The 17,711-nt window shown below is 38.9% G+C and overlaps 1 protein-coding gene across 1 annotated transcript in view; it reads right to left on the bottom strand.

Annotated features, from left to right (window-relative positions):
- Positions 1-4,505, bottom strand: part of Gmds (GDP-mannose 4,6-dehydratase) — a 429,050-nt gene extending 424,545 nt beyond the window's left edge. Inside the window, exon 1 of the mRNA XM_013521779.1 lies at positions 4,434-4,505. Within this exon, the coding sequence (XP_013377233.1) occupies positions 4,434-4,505 (72 nt within the window). The remainder of the gene's footprint in view (positions 1-4,433) is intronic.
- Positions 4,506-17,711: the final 13,206 nt, after the last annotated feature.

The following is a 17,711-nucleotide window of genomic DNA, read 5'->3' as shown; positions in this document are numbered from 1 at the left end:
GTACCAGAGAGAGAGAGAGAGAGAGAGACAGAGAGAGAGAGAGAGCGAGAGAGAGGGGGGGAGAGAGAGAGAGGGAGAGAAAAAGCGAGAGAGAGAGCGAGAGAAAGAGAGAGAGGGAGAGAAGGAGGGAGGGAGGAAGAGAGGAGAGAGAGAGAGAGAGAGATCGGGGGTAAGTGCAGCAGGTAAACTCACCCAGCAGCATTGGTCTGCCAGGCCATGCTACATTATACACCAGGGCCACTACCCAAGAGAAGGGAACTAGAACTGGGTCAGGTATTTTTAAGCATGTGCCCCTATCACATTTCACTCTGTGCCACAGTGTCCCTGCATTGCTGGCTGTAGGATCCAAGTGTACTTCTAGATAGTCAGCTCTAACGCCAAAACAAGGGAGTGAAATGGCTTGTGAGGTACCAACACTACTGTACAAATCTCTGCCGGGCTAATATTTTGGTTTTTATTTTTATTTTTAATGTGTTTTCATTCATCAGTAGCCACGGAGGCATAACTCTTATCCACTTATTTATACTTCTTTAAATCTCTACTCACTCAGTAGAGGTTTTTTCATGATTAAAACTTTTTCATGATTTCACTAAAAAACACCAAAGTGTTTGAAGAAAGGGACAGATTCTAGGTGGAACAAAACTTCCTTCCCCAAAAGGAACTGTACATCACCTCTAATCCTGGCCTCAGGAGCATCAAGCTCTAAATTCCCCACCTGGCCAGAACCTCAGGCTTGAGGGGAAGGGGTTCCATGAACTTCAGTGCGGAGGTGCAACCCTCAGATTAAGGCTAACCTGACCACTTGCAACTTGTCTAAATAGCAGTGCTTCTCCTTCACAACTACTCGCTCTCCTGATAAATAAAACTTACTTGGGCTACATGGTTACACTTGTAGATTTGGGTCACACATTTGGACAATCATCTCTTTCCAAGACTGGTTAATTTATCCTTAATTTACAGCCTATACGTTCTTCAAAGTGTTTACTCTTTACCAAAATACCTACTTCAGAGTAATTCCTTACAGTTGCTCAGTACCCCAAGGTATTTTTCTTGTTGATATTTTATAGCATCCTGGTGAGGTAGCTGATTTCCTCGTTTTTCAAGATTAGAAATTTGAACTTGATTTAAATTCCCTATTCAAGGTCACATAGCTAGAGAACTTGGCAGAATATAAGCCACTGTGTCTAGTCCTAACTAGTTTATTTCCATAATACTTCTGTCTCAAACAAAATCAAAGTATTTCAATCAAAATAAAATGTTAAAAATTTTTAAAATAAGGAAGTTATATAAAAACTCACGTAGCGCTTAACAAAAAATTTTTAAAATTTAAGTATCTTGAATTACTACCCTGACAATAATCCACTAAAAATCACTGCTTAAATTAATCTCTCTACCAAGTACACTAAAAAAATGCTGTATGAGTGTGTGTGTGTGTGTGTGTGTGTGTGTGTGTGTGTGTGTGTGTGTTTGGGGGCAGTACTATTTCAAAGAGTTTTATACTTTTATCTTGAGGTTTCAAAAATGTGGGTGTACATGTTTACTTATTAAAGCAGGTCCTAGTGCAACCAATAGGCTGGTAAACATCTGTTAATATCTGAAGTACTATGTACTGTGATATGATCAATAAAAGCAAGGATACAGTACATTTCCTACCCTTAAGGAGCTTAGGGGCTGGGGATTTAGCTCAGCGGCAAAGCGCCTGCCTGGCAAGCGCAAGGTCGTGAGTTCGGTTCCCGGTACCGGAGAAAAACCAAAAAAAAAAAAAAAAAGGAGCTTATAACCTGGGTGCGGGCAGGACTCAGAAATAGTCTGAGAGAGGGCAAGCAGGCTGCTGCAATTTCCTGCGCTAAGAGGGGGAAGGAAAATCTGCTGTTGATGAAGGGAGAAAACCTCTGTGCGTCTTGAGGAAACAGGTGGGATATGCCAGCAAACTGGGTGAGACCAGCACAAAAACTGACTGAAACACTGAGCTTCATTACACCTTCATCATCACATTTTCCTAATAAAAGCTTCTCCTAGATAACACACTGTTAAGCACACTTGCATGGTGAGCAAACACACCTGCACAGTAACTCAATTCTACCCTGTCTGGGACCTCTGGATAAAAAAAAAAAATGGGAAAAATGAATGACATTCCTTCAGGACCCCATAAATGCAGAATGTACAGTTTGTCAGAGGTCACTACTGTCTGTGCGTGGCCAACTTCAGCTTCTCTTTTCTGGAACTGCCTACTGGGCAGTCAGCCTTGTTTCTTTTCTGCAATAAATTTCATTTTGTTTTACCCTAGAATTAGTCCATGCTATGATTTTCGTCTCATGAGCACACAAACCCATGTTAGCTGGTGACAGAAGAACAAGACAACAATATATCATTGACATCACCATCATATTAGAAAATAATATCAATTCACTGTGCATGTGTAATGCCTTAGGCCAGTAGTAGCTGAGAGAAATATAACTGAGCCAAGGGTATAACTTAAAATTTTCTAGTAGTCAAATTTTAAAAGGTTAAACTAGAAAAACATAATTTTAATTATATATATTAACTCAACATATCTGCAATGTTATATCAACATGCTAATGGAAAAATTGAGATATTTTACCCTCTTTTTATATTAAAGTCTTCAAAATCCTACACTTTACACTTATAGCACATCTCAACTGAAATCTAAATTTTCATCATAAATACTTGGACTGTGTTTAGATTTCACAAAACTGACAGCTGAGAAGTACATTCACATACCCATACCCAAATTGTACCAAAAACTACTCAAAAGTTTTCCAACCACTAAACTGAATACCAAAAAATAATTTTCCCTTAATTTTCACAAGCATTGATAAAACTGGTTCACTTTTTTCCAATAAATGATTTGACTTTAAAGCAAAAGTGTACCACTTTCAAATTGTATCTGTTGAAGTAAACTTAGTAACTCTTAAATGAGTAATATCGAATTCAGTGATGCATTTGAATAAATTAGAAAACAACTTCAAATTTATCAGTATCAACAAAGCACTCTTCAAATTCTTTCCAGTCTCTGTTGCCAATTTATGAAATGATATTTATAATTAAAATCCCCTGTATATTGACTCATATTAGAAGTATGTGTAAAATCTTGTAATTGAATTCTTTTATGAAAATCTTGCATTTCAACATAAATTCTCATTTTTGCCGACTAGCAAGGTCACAAATTAGCTTTTCCTTTCCTTTCAAGTTTCAAATTTAGCTCCTTCAAAACAGTGTGATCTGAATGAGAAAACAAACCACACTGTAATGTTCTCTTTGTAAGCACCGAGTATTTGGCAAACATTCTTTTTGTTTCAAGAAACGAAAGATCTTATACTTGAGTAAATATTACAAGTTGTAAAACTTGTCCATGATTCTAGCAATGAGTGCTGTCAAACAGCCCAAGACTGTAGCCTTTATTGTCTTCTATTTCTTTCAAGAGGTCTATAACCTGCCAATTATGTAACTGATAGACTGTACATTTTCAAGCACTGTATCTATGGCACCTTTTATAGTTTTCTTCAAAATATAATGAAATAAAGCAACAAGAGAAATGCACATATTTGATTTAACAGCTAGAATACTGTTATGGTAGAAATTAATTTTTTTCATAACATCTGAAATTCTCTGACATATGTAAAACATTAAAAAAAAAACCTATGTTGTAAATTTGGTATTAGTAAAACAAATTTACATTTTCTTTATAAATTTCAAGTCCTCTGAAATAAAGGGTACCTACAGAATTAACTAGACAGTAAATCATATATTACAAAATTTATCTAAAGCTAAAGAAAAATATTTTAAGTATTTCAAATTTCAAATCATTTAATCTTTAATACTGTTTTCAAAAACTTGCAGTCTACAGGCAATGTGGAGTGATCCAATTAAGGGTTTTTTTGTCTTTTCTCATAATATTTTACTAAAATTTTAGTAACTAACATGTTTTTGCCATCTCTCCATCTAAAAATGGTTCCTTCTTCTGTATCTCGTTTGTTTTTTGTTTTTCGTTTTTTGTTTTTTTATTCCGGTACCAGGAATTGAACTCACAACCTTGCACTTGCCAGGCAGGTGCTTTGCTGCTAAGCTAAATCCCCAGCCCCCTTCCTTTGTATCTCAATCAAAGTCATTTTTGGAGGCAGCCAAAGTCACCAATTTTATTAAAATTTTCTGTTAATTTTTAAAAATTTGTTGGGATATTAAATTCTGAGTTCAGGCAACTAGTTGTATCTTCTTTTTGACCTTTGAGAGGAAACGTTTTTTCATATCCACTCTGGATTTGTAGACAGTGTCTTAATATTGCCTACTTTATTTTCTTTAAGTTATTTTTACGCACAGCGTTTTTGCTTTACTCTGGCATAAAAAATTAAAAATACCACCCATCAGGAACTGCTCAGTCCCTTCTATCTGCCTTGTCCTGTTTACAGTGCTACCTTCTGCATCTGCGCTCGGTTCTGCAGTAGCACCGTAGTATCCCCATGCTTTAAATTGGAGGATTTGCTCATAATTACTTCAACTAAAACTAATTTAATGATATTTATTGAAATAATAAACATTTCAATTTAATTAACAATGAAAATATTCATGTTCACTCATAAGTTATGTTGTATGCATAAAATATCCAAATAAACACACTATAATGTTAGAATACAGGAAAATTTCTCAAAATCAGTCAACATTAACAAGAATAAATCAGTTAACACCAACAAGAATTAGCCAACACCAACAAAATGAATACGGTGTGTATACTAAATGTACGTTAAGTGTTAATGTAGTCTTGCCAAAACAACAAAGTCACACTTTTAACAGAAATATATTTTATGTTTCTTGTTTTAGAAATTCAGCCCCTCAGTTACAGTAGCAGCATTTTAATTGGTAACCACATGTGGCTTTCAGCTACCATTTTTGGACAGAGCAATGATAGGTTCTGTTCTCAGCAGTTTACATGGATTAATTTATGGAATTCTTACAAGTTTAAATACTCTCAATGTATTTATTCTAACTACTTCTGTGTCACAGACAATGAAACTGAGGCAGAACCAATTATATAACTTACCAAATTTACCCCCACTACTGACTGGGAAACCAGGATTTAAGCCCAGTGTGACCCAGGGGCCACTACTCCAGACTGTCAAAACTTCAGTGGCACGAAGTTTCCTAAGAGATGGCATGAGAGGTGGAGAACATGTTAAAAAGCATAAACCAAGCCAGTCTGTAATGAAAAGGAGAAGGACAGGCCCTATGAGAAGGCATGGTGAAAGAGGAGAAAAGACATGGCCTGGATGGTTAAAGATAAATGTCACAGGTGAACAGGACATGGGGCAGGGCACAGGAGCTGGCGTGGGAAGTGTGAGCCAAGAGCTGCATAGTCATGAAAAGATAAGGCTATTTAGTAACTACGGTGGCTCCCAAAGTACAGCAAGGTCCTAGTCCCTGGAAACAGAATCTTCCTCTCTGGATGTGATTAAATCAAGGATTTTGCACAGCAGAGATTATCCTGGATTATCTGGGTAGGATCCAAAGGCAATCCTAAGTGTTGCTGTAACAAAGAGGTGGTGGAAGATTTCACACAGACAGAAGAGGGCATGTGACCATAGAGGCAGAGACTGGAGTGATAAAGCCACAAATCACGGGCTGCCAGCAGCCAACAAGAGCTGGAGAGAAGAAGAAAATGAATGTTTCAACTACAACTCTAAAGGGAGAGTGACCCTGCCAAAGTATACCTTGGTATTGGGCCTCCAGGACTGTGAGAGGAGAAATCCACTCAGCTTGTGGTGATTCGCTACAGCAAGCATGGGAACTAATGCAGCGACCAGGGACTCTTCAAACCCTCATGCACAGTCATACACTTGTGACTCACCAAGTGGAGAAGCTAGGCATTGCAGGAGGTGAAAGGCTAGAGTACAACAAAAGAATGAACTATGAAAGGTTCAACAAAAGCCCAAGATGAAACAATCAAGGGGAGTGGGAGGGTGCACATAAAGCTGTCCACAGCCTGGGCGGTGAGAGGCTCCTTGTTGACCTGGATAATCTTGTGGACACACAATGACAAGTTGCTGGAGTTGTAGGAGGAGAAAATCTACACCACACAGGAAGGTGGCCCTAAAAACCCACACTTTGCTCCAACTCTAAGACTGCACCCTTGAACTGGCCACAGGCCTCTTTGTCGTGCCCACATGCAGAGCTGGAACAACTAAGTAAAAACAATAATTGTATTAATCTGGGGTGAACCTCAAAATACTGACTATCCCAAGCACTAACCACCAGAGTGGCTACAGGTTTACCTGCTTGCATAGGGTACCTGCCAGCTGAATGGTTCATAAAACCATTCACACTGACCTGTAGTTAAATATAGATTCTGAGCAGGCAGGACTACACAGCAAGGAGAAAATAGCCCCGTAAATACTGTTTATTTGAACTGACAATAAGTCCCCTGGCTTGGGAAGCCACTGATGGAAAGGAAGGGAGGCCAGGTAGGCTGTAAACCGCTTTCTAAATGCTGGGCTCTGACCACAAAGGACCAGGAGCCACAGTCCGTGGCACCGTAGTCCCCAGGGCTGCTGACTCAGTACCCTCTGCAAATGACACTCCAGGAAGTCTGCGTTTAGCTTTGGTTGTGTGTGTTCTCATTCATATTCTCCCGCCACTTCTCCTTCTCATCCCTACCCCACCATCATCCTTCCTCTCCTCCAATCTCCCTCCCAGCACATAAAGTGGGGCCTTCTGGTTTCAAGCTAGCAATACCCATTTGGCAACAGCTGTCTAATAGGTTAATGCCCAACAACAGGCACTTGTATGTTCTTTAATGTAGAGGGCAAGTATGGCCCTTGAACAAAAACCTTATTATCCAGATTTTACTGCATATTTACTACAAACCAGTTTCAATTTTATGTTTTCAATCCTAAGCCTTAAAACAAAGAGAGCAAACTCATATTCGAATTAGAAGGAGCTATTTAAACAAAAAGAAAAATGATGCCAGGCTAAAAATGGTACCTGCCACATGTTGAACTTTGTCTCCCCAAGTTCGTATGTTGAAGCCCACCCCCAACCTCACACACATCCGTACCTCAGAATATGACCTGATTTGGCAACAGGGTCACTGCAGGTGAAGTTAGTTAAGATGTCATATTACAGCCGAGGAGGCCACTATCGCAACACGACTGGTACCCTCACAAGCGGGGGAAGCCTGGAGCCAGACGCACAAGGGCAGCACCACATGAAGACAAAGGCAGAGGCTTTGCGTTTCTGCAAGCCACGGAACACTGGAGACTGCCAGCAAACCACAGAAGCCGGGAGAGGGGCTCGGAACAGAGTCTCCTCTCAGCTTCGGAAGAAGCCAACCCTGCCAACACCGTCACCTCAGATGTTCCAACCTCCAGATCTGTGCGCCAAAAGCTTCATGTTCAGCCATCCAGCCTGCAGCACTTTCTTAAGGCAACCCTAGGGACAGGACCCAAAATGAGGACAGTGGCCACCAACAGGTCAGGCAGGCAAGCAGTCTGGAGGAAAGAGTTTCCCCTCTTTACACCTCTAGTCACTGCTGGAAGCCCCCAGGCTTGCGGCAATTCCGCTCCCCATGGGGATCACCCTGCCCGACACAGTGGCCTTGTCTGGGTTCCATCAGCTGCACCTCCTGAGCTTCACGCAGGCTTCCCCCCTCCTCCTCACTGCTGGCTGTTCCAGCCTCGGCACGCTGACCCCACATAATTCCTTATTCTAGGTGTTGGCCCAGCATCACTCCCTCAGAAACTCCTTCCTACTGCTCCAGCCTGAGCTGGATGCCTGAGCCATGGAAGAGCACTGACTGCTTCCTTCACAGTTAGTGACCCTAGGCAACGTCTTGCCCTGCAGCAGTGCACACAAACTCTGCCTGTCCCAATGGGCCACCGAAGCCACAAGGACAGGACAGTGACTACTATGCTCATCATAACCCAGTGTGCTGAGTACTGGGCATCTGCACACAATACACATTTGCTTCCTCCATTTCACAGCACCCAGGGCTTAGTAGTCACAGTGCCCCAATGACACTTACACCTGTAGGGTCAGAGCCGTGCTGTCCGTCAGTTGGCCTCCCTGTCTTAAAACACAGAATCTCAAAGGGCTCTTGCCTCCAGCACCCTTCTCCAAAGGGCCGAGCACTCTGCCCATGCCAAGTGTATCACACTTGGGCCATACCTGGGCCTCCCCGCTCCAGCACCCAGTACCCAGCAAGCAGCTGCATCACCCTTACTAAAATGACACAGAGGCCTCTAGGGGTTCCCCAAAGGTCTTCTCCTTTCTATTTGATTTTGCCTCCAACTAAACTCCTTTTTGAATGACATTTAAGTAGAAATCCAATAAATTGCGAAGAACTGCTACCAGCTGCCAGGTAGAGGTGGTATGGAGGGATTTGGGAGGGGTGTGGCTCCTCACCTCCCACTCCCCTGGGCCACAACCCTGTCCCTCGCCCCTTACACCTCTACGGTCAACCCGCAGTTTAGAAATTATTGTCCCATCTGAATAAGCCTAAAAGTTTTAGTAAGGAGTCACTGCTCTCCATTAACTATAGCTCCATTACCAAAGCCTCACCAAATAAAAACATTTTAATGTGAGCATCCCATGTCCTAACTCCAACTCTTCCCTGCCATATTTATTTTCTCCTTGACTCATTTAGTCACGTGTCAGGCACCTGTGATGCTCCCACAAGAGTACTAAGTGTTATGCAGTAGACGGCAGGGTCACGTCCATGGGTATACTGACAGCACTAGCAGTAAAACTAAACATGCAGGCAATATTTACCATGGGCAGCACAGGCGGAAGTATTGTATAAGCATTCACCTTCTGAACAACCTTGTATGCAGGGTCCCATAACGGTAATTTTAACAGTAAGAGCATGCAGTCCTAAGAAGGGGAGGTCACACTGCACAGCTACGAAGAGATAAAGTGAAGACTTGAAACCAGATATTTTGTATTACTTTAGGTAGTAGTCAGTTGTGGACATAACGAGAGGCACAGAAGTTGCTCGGGAAAACAAGGTTTGTTATCCTCACAGACCTGCTGGGTAAGGCCACAGGGGAAGCAGTCTGGGACAACTGTGTGGAGAAAGCCTACACCAGAACCTTAATTTGGATTTCCAGGAAGCGAGAGACAGGACAAGACAGCTCAGGACTGGCCAGTGTGGATACTCTGGTTGGGCTCTGGGACACAAGGGCAGTCTCGAGTTGCCTGGCACCTGGTGCAGGAATATTAAGGCACAAAAACGTGGCCTCCTGGGGTGTACAGGCCACACAGAGGAAGAGGCTCTGGACTAGGATAGCTTCTGCTGTGCCCTCCATCTCTAAGTGCCTAGCTCCAGAAGGGGCAGTGTCTCCCTAGCCAGCAAAGTTTTTAAAACATCAATATACCATAATACAAATAAAAATTTAAAACACAAACAATACATCAGACTACCTGACTTCAGGCCTCAAACACTGTGCCTGCTATGTTCCCAGCACAGAGACGCTTGATACCAGTGCACCCACAGAGGACCGCATGGGGACACAGTGAATGTACCTGGAAAAAGCTCCAAAACAAGACAGCTTTTGGGGCAAGTACCAAGGGAAAAGTGGGACTCCTGATGAGAATAAGGAGAAAGAAGGGCTTCCCAGGCAAAAGGGGTGACCCAGAAACTGGCACAATGACCGTCCGTTTAGCTGCAGTGCCTTGACATTACTGGAGCTGGGTGCCAGGAGAACATAGCAGATAAGGATGCAGGTGAGGGCCACAGCAACAATTCTCCATATTTGGTTAGGTGTACAGTGACAAGTATTATGAAAGTGTGTGAGGTGGAGCTCAGTCTCTCACAGGTTTCCTGAAAAATGTGTCAAGCTTTAGGTATTTTGTTGCAGCAACAGAAAATGAACTAATATACTCATCTTCATGAGCAGTCAGGGAAATGTAGATTACAACCACCACAAGATGACATTTATACACATTACATTAGCCAAAACTGAAACAACTACCAAAATCAATGGTTAGTAAAGATGTGTTAATAACTGTACATATTCTGGAACAGTACTGGTGGGACTGAGCTGGGAAGAACCATTTCACAAGGTAAGAGGCTGAAGTTGTCCATACACAACAGAGTACCGCCTCCAGAGGCATGGAAGTGGTTAAGTTCCTACTCGGGGCAGTGACAGTGAACACATAAAACTGGGCAATACCAATAGTATCACAAGGAGGATAACATTTAATTTTAGGCATTTTGAGTTCCAAGCAACAACAAAACACTCAATTGAACAAATTCGACAGGCAATCTCTGATTACGTAAGACAAGAATTTAATTAAGTTACGTAATCTCCAATGGCACCTGCAGCTGTAAAGCTTAGCAATTCTATGATATTATCTGGAAAGGTCAAGCTTCATGGCTCCTTCAGATAACCTACTAGAACTCACTTCTTCCCTGTACTACACTGTTATACACACAAACATGATTCGAAAAAGAAAAGAGGGCCAGGGATATAGCTCAGTGGCATAGTGCCTGCCTGACAAGCACGAAATCCTGAGTTCAATTTTCGTACCAAAAAAAAAGAAAGAAAAGAAAAGCTCCCTTAAATTTCTCTATAACATGGATATTTGAATTTTTTGGTTCTTCAACTAAACAGCAGGTTCCTCCAAGAGTATTTCCCAGAATGTCTTCCATTATTGCTAATGTCTTCCACTATGTAAGTACAAGTGATAAGTAGTGTTGTTCATTTCTTCCCTTTAAATGAAACACAGAGATACAGTTGTCAAGCAAAATCTGCCAGGAAAGGACTCTCCAAGATGAATTTTGAGCTGACCTTCTAGACATCTAAAAAGAAGAACTTAATGAGCAAAAAAAAGGATGATACTCTTGATAGAGGGAATGGCGTATCTCGGGTTTACTGAGTAATGTGTCAAGCTTCAGGTATTTTGCTGCAACAGAAAATGAACTATTATACTCATCTTCTGAGCAGTCAGTATTTCCCATATGAAGACATGAAAGAAGACATGAAGACAGATCTGGTATACATTAATTAACCGACACTCAAGGACCAAAGGCAAGAGAAAATAAAATAGGAGTCCCATTTGATTTACACTTACTCAGTTGTTTCTTAATCGTAAGAAATCTATTTTCTTATGATATTTTAGAGTCAAAGGCAGTATTTTGGAATGGAACAAAAAGGACTGTTCAGAAAAGTTTGGTTTTATGAAACCAAAGAAAAGGTTACTGGTTGGCCAAAATGTGAGCATGATGGTCTGAAACAAATCATGAAGATAATCAAGATGGTAATCACTTAAACCTCTGACACAGAAGCCTCTGCCAAGTGTAGAAAACCAATACCAGCTTCCCTTCACCCTTACACACACTGAGAATCCCTAATTTCAGTGGTACGTAACAGTGGTTGCCAGCCCAGAAGAGATGCATAAGACTCTAATCCTAAAGTTTCCAGTGAGTTGGTCCAAAAGAATATTTTGGTAATATTCCAAATGGGGAAGCAAGACCTGGACATCAGATTGCTACAGTTTGAAAATTTTTGCCTTAATTATCTCTGTCTGGCATTAAGACACTGGAAACCTCTGCATCATTCCCATATCATCACTCTGGATCCTCTATATTTATCAATTTATCCCCCTCCTACCTCTATGCCATCACCATCCATCAAGTGAGAAGGGCAACAATCCTGTACTTTTCACTGGTTTTCCCTTCTTAAAGAGATGCTTACAAAGCAGATCATGCTACAAAACAGAACTTTTCTCCAAGATTCTCCAAAAAATATAAAATGTATCCAAGTCTAGTAACTGCTTTAAATTTAGAGCAATTCGCTTGAACATACCAGATAATTCAGCAACTTAGAAATGAAAAGTAGTTGCATTTTATGCATAATGAAATAGATGTGTTGCTGACAAGATGTCTTAACAAAATATTTACATATTGACTCACATTTGAAATATATTTGGAGTATTCCTCACTTAAAAGAATCCTGTGTAAAATCACCTACAAAGGTTGTTATATATTAGACATTCTCAAAGTGGGCGCCCCTATCATAGACTTCAACTCTCAGTTTCAGTCCAATGTTTGGAAACACATTTTTACTATTCCTGGAAGCACTTTCACATTTTTGTCAGATGTTGAGTGAGCAAGAGGGTAAATAAATTTTCAAAAGCATTTTTAGAGTAGTAAAACCTTAAGTTCCTCGCTAGAGGGGCTGATCCAAAATAAATTAAATGCTGGTGTGACTAAGCTGAGTGTGGTAAATTCAGATTTGTAGTGTGAAAACCTCTAGTTAATGGATCTATTCAGTGATTCAACATGTACTTCGAAGTCCTAAGTAGAGCAGCAAAATATAAATATGAACTTAAAAGCATCCTCCAGTCTCTGGGTTTGTATTCAGCTCTGAGGTCGGCAGTCTCCTCAGCAGGCGCCTCTAGGACCTGTTACCACACCCTGGTGGGCTGTGTCAGCTGTGCGAACGAAGGGGGCTTTAGGGAGCTAACACCAAGCCTGAGTAAGTGCATGGAGCACCACTCGTGGGTGTGCAGAAACACAGTAGCAAAGCAGAGGGAGACTGCTCATCTCTGCTTACAGTGGAACCCAGGCACCTCCACGCTACCCTGAGGTCTACAGTTACACTGGGCTGCTCTGCATCACAGTCCCATCACTAGGAATCAAAAAACTACATGTGGAGAGGGCCCTAGAGATCAATGAACTCTAGTTACAGCATTTACTGGTGAGGAATCCAAAACCTAGGCAACACAAAACACACATAAAAAGGAAACACACTCACAGCACACAACTGTCCTTTCACTTGCCCAGAATTATCTCCGACAGTCTAACACGGTCAGAGGCTTCATCTCAGCATAGGTAGCTAAGACAGAAAGTATATAATTATTTTCTTCTTAATCAGAAAAAAATCATCGAAAGCCCATTGTTTTAAAGAGATCATCAATCCATCTGATTTCCTCCAATCCATCTGAAATCCTCCATTTCATTTTTGAAATGGAGGTAAAAGGCCTGCAGGTATAGCCCAGTGGGTACCACTTTCCTAGCGTGCAGGACGCTCTGGGTTCTACCCCTGGCACCCTAAGAAAAGGATACAAGAGGTAAAGAGAACAAGGTGTTGTCTTTTTCAAATGTTGGTCATTTATATGTGCTTCCTTCTCTTTGGAAACCTGATAGCTGGACAACTTAACAACAATACGCCAAAGAACAGGCACACACTATAAACACGCATATTAGGATTATGTAAGATTCCACCACCAACTGGCATTTTCAGTCACCTGAATTTAGGTTCATTAAAAGAAACCGGGCAGTGCAGTAGAGCAGCTGTCCCAACACAAGCAGTAAGGAAGCTGAAAACATTCCCACGCCAGTTCTTCTGAATCCAGTCTATTTTGTGCTCTTGCGTGGATTCAAGGAAACAGAACTACTATTTAAAAATGCATTTACAAAGAAGGCTTTAAAAAGCGTCAAAATAAATTACTTTGAAGTGTATTTCTCCAACATGCCTCCAGCTTTCCCTGCCTTTCCTATTTGCTGGTCCACAGAACCCAACTGTGACTATATTTAACTGTTGCAAGCTGTGGGGAGGCTGGGTACACACAGCAGATCCCAGACAGAGACACATGCAGTAATGAAGTCCGAAGGTTTAGAGGCTGGCGAGTTTTCTTTTTTTGTTTTTAGAAACTTCTTAAAAATTCCTGGTAATGGTAGTGAATATTTAGATTTGCTGTGTGGATTCACTCCTGAATTTGATTTTTATTAATAACAAATTCCATGCCACAGTATTCTAACAGTCTGTATTTTGTTTGCTACTTCTCTCAAAAACTACTAATTGTACCTTGTATATATTATAGGGAAACATAAAGTGCTTGTCAAATGACCTTCATTTAGAAACACTCACATAGAGATTAACTAGGATGACAACAAAATGAACACTTTCTGATCCAGACTGAAATAAAGTAAAAATTTTATTAAGTACGATGTGTCTGGTTCTGAAGCCTACTTCTCTCTCTACTACAAAACAGTCTCCAGAGTTCTGCAGATGGATTTCCGCATCAGATTGGCTTTACCATTCATCACACCATCCTCTAAGAAAATCACTTCTTTTGGTTTCAGTTTTCATCTATAAAAGTAGGGCTTAAAATTGAAATTATTTTCCCCTATAAGAAGCAATTATTCTGTATTAAGAATCCAAAGTAACCAAAGTAAAGGAGTATCTTAAAGGCTGTGGTTCTGTATTTTGTAGATACTGGCCATAAACTGAGTTCCAATCACTCACTAAATATAAAAATTCTTTGGCCGACTAATATTTTTAAGTGTTATCAATACCTCTATCTTAATGTGATAAGCTATCTCTATTCCAGGAAAAAAATTTTACAGACCTCAGTTAAAGTTCACAGCTTCTAACAAATTTGCACATTTGAAATTTTGAGTATGAACTGCATTTATACAATGAATTTCCTTTAGAAATGCCTGACCTATTAGAATATCCTCATGTGGACTGAGTTGATATATTTTTATACATTTGTCCAGGTAAAGTTAACTTTAAAATATTTAATTTTATTTTCATTGAAGATCCCGAGAGGCAAACACTAAGTTTCTAAAATAATGCTCTCGTGTAAGTGTGAAAGAGTCAAGAGTGAAATCTAAGTAGTTTTCAATGAATATGTTAAATGGCCACTTGCAAGCTATATAATATGCTGCAAGGAAACTGTATAACTTCTTTGAGATAACACCAGAAAAGTGAATTCTTGTAGCCAGTCAATGAGATAATATATAGATGCTCTAATAAGAAGTGTAACTGCTTCTTCATACTCTTCAGTATCATAAATATTATTAATATTTACTAAGCACTGCTATTCAGGAAATATACAGAAAACTGCTCTTGATCTCTGCAAATATACGTGCTTTAACGTTAATGTAAAACTGAGATCTCCACATTTCAATCAATTTCCCACGAGTTTTCAGACATTTGTGTAACATTTTTACATTTTTTGTTAAATAAATTCAATGTGTCTTGACCTTGTCTTAAAGAAATATCAACAATGAAAACATAAGTTAGAAATGAGTTATATGTTTTTCCAAGGATAAATTAAAATAAGTGAAAAACTATTTTAAATGTACCCCTTAAACAGATCATGTGGCTTTCCCAATGGTTTTGAGAAACACCAATCCAAACAGGCATCTGCTAATCTAAACTAAGTCTTCATATTAGACTTCACATCTTTTGGTAGAAAGCCAAGCAGGACTACGGCAAGACACAAGCTGACAAGCAACGTCACAAACACAGACATATCTCAAACCTAACATACTAAGTCCATTTCTTAGATTTTGTTATAGTCTGACTTTATTTCTTGAAGAATGGTGTTTAAAGTTCCTTTATTAAAAGAAAAATAAATTCAGTTATACCTTCCTCATTCAAGGGACATATTGGCCAATTTGGAAAGTATTCAAAAGATACAGAATTGGTTACCATTACTAGCAAATGCAATTAAACATAAAAGAAGACAAAAATTATAGTCTTGTAAATGATACAACTGCACACCTTAAAAGACCCAGAAATTTGTTAACTGACTACAAAATTGATATTCAAAATCGTGTCCTACAGTTTAAAAATTATAATATGATAAGCTTACTACTAGAGAAAAATGTCCTATGCATACTATTAATAAAATCTGAATACCTAAAAACAGATGAACAAGATAATAATAAGAACCATACAAAGAAACCTCAAGTTCTTTTAAGACATATAAAGACAAAATATTTTAAAATAGCAAAAGATAATACATGGTGTTGGATTAGAAGACTCTATATCATGAAGACATCTACTATAACCTAATTAACCTTAAATTTGATTCAATGACAGCTTGTGGGGCTGCAAAAAGGGTGACAAAATTATGTAGATGAATCATATAAGAAGGAAAAGAATAACCTAAAATCCTGAAAAAAGATGAACAGTAAGAAATTACGGTAGTAATGAAATATTATATATTATGAAAAAAAATTCTAGCTGAAAGACATAGTTGAATCATATAAGAAGGAAAAGAATAACCTAAAATCCTGAAAAAAGATGAACAGTAAGAAATTATGGTAGTAATGAAATATTACATATTATGAGAAAAACAATTCTAGCTGAAAGACAACAATGATGCAATTCAAATCTAAACAGAGTTCCATATACATATGGAATGTAGTATCAGATAAAGGAAGCATCTTTCAACCATTGGGGGGGAATGGTTTATTCAGTAATTATACTGGGAAGTAACATCTTAGGAAAAAATATAAAAAATCTACAGTCCTACCTCATTCTTTTACCCAAATAAATTCAGATACAAAAAACAAAGGTTTAAAATGACATCATAAAAATATTTTTAAAAGCATGTATAAATGTATTTATAATTTTAGAGCAAGGACTATTTTAAGCAAGACACAAAATCCTAAGATCACATGAAAAAGGTTGATAATTTGACTGGCTACCAGAAAACTGCAAACTTCTATAGGGTCAAAAATACTCAATAATAAAAAAGTAAATAAAATTATGAAGAGAAAAAATAATGTCCAGTATCACAGAAATAAAAACTAACGTCCAGGTATACCAAGACTGTTTCTAAAAAGAAAACTGAACTAAAAGTCCGATAAGAAAACAGCAGATGACAAACAGGCAATTAACAGAAAACTTACACTGACATGAATTTATAAGCAAACATATATGAACAGATATTAACCCATACTCAAAATGAGACACCATACTTTTCACCTACTGAATGGACAAATGCTAAAAGCCACAGACACCCACTGTGACAATAAGATGCTTTCACATGCAGTACTACCAGCATGCATAATTTTAGAGGACAATTTAGAGGTACAGATGCCTTCTGGCCCAGCATTCCCACCTTAGAATTTCACAGTTATGATACACTAAACAACTTTTGACCAGCTATATACATGTGCATGAACAAGAATGTCTACTTCAGCAAGAGGCAGAATTATATACAGAACGTAATATTTATGTAGGTTTTAAAGGATATATATTGGTGTAAGCATAAAAATATTCTCAAAAGATTCAGTGAAAAGATATTAACCCCTACTCAAAATGAGACACCATACTTTTCACTAGAGCACTAGGGATAAAAGAGACTTTAAAATCTGATTTTTGCCTAACCTATACAGTACTTTTATAAAAAGATATACTAAGGGTACTTTCGTGTTTGTATACGTAAACATTCCCTATTTTTCCCAATGAAACATATAACTTCAAAGCACAACTATAGTTATTGAAAATTTAAATAAAGTGATTTTGAGATTTCACAGTAGATTTTAAACACAAAAATGGAAAAACCCATGAAATATATTTAGTCTTTCCTCTTGAGCTGTTGGCCCAGCCCACATTTTTCTGGACTTAAAAGGCAAATGGTTTGTGAATACATACAAAAATCCTACTGGGGAAATCTTTTATTTCTATTTCAGAAATATCAATATCAAAATAACATTAAATTTTTGTTTCTATTCAAATTGCTATTAATAACTTACATTAACTAATACACAAAAATAATGCTTAAAAAGCACTCGTATTCAAAATTAAATTAAGATACTGGGAAGTGGTCAGGATCTGTAATTCAGATTTTGGCATGCGAAGTAGGAAAGAAAGGCAGTGACCACAAGTATGCACCAGCTCTTTTCCAACTCAAACTCAGTAAAACATTTTTCCACCTAAACCTAGGCCACTTGC

The sequence above is a fragment of the Chinchilla lanigera genome, unplaced genomic scaffold (assembly GCF_000276665.1).
Source record: "Chinchilla lanigera isolate Chin_1 unplaced genomic scaffold, ChiLan1.0 scaffold00064, whole genome shotgun sequence".
NCBI classification, from domain to species: domain Eukaryota; kingdom Metazoa; phylum Chordata; class Mammalia; order Rodentia; family Chinchillidae; genus Chinchilla; species Chinchilla lanigera.
The sequence above is the reverse complement of the archived record's forward strand: the minus strand, read 5'-3'. Positions and strand labels throughout refer to the sequence as shown.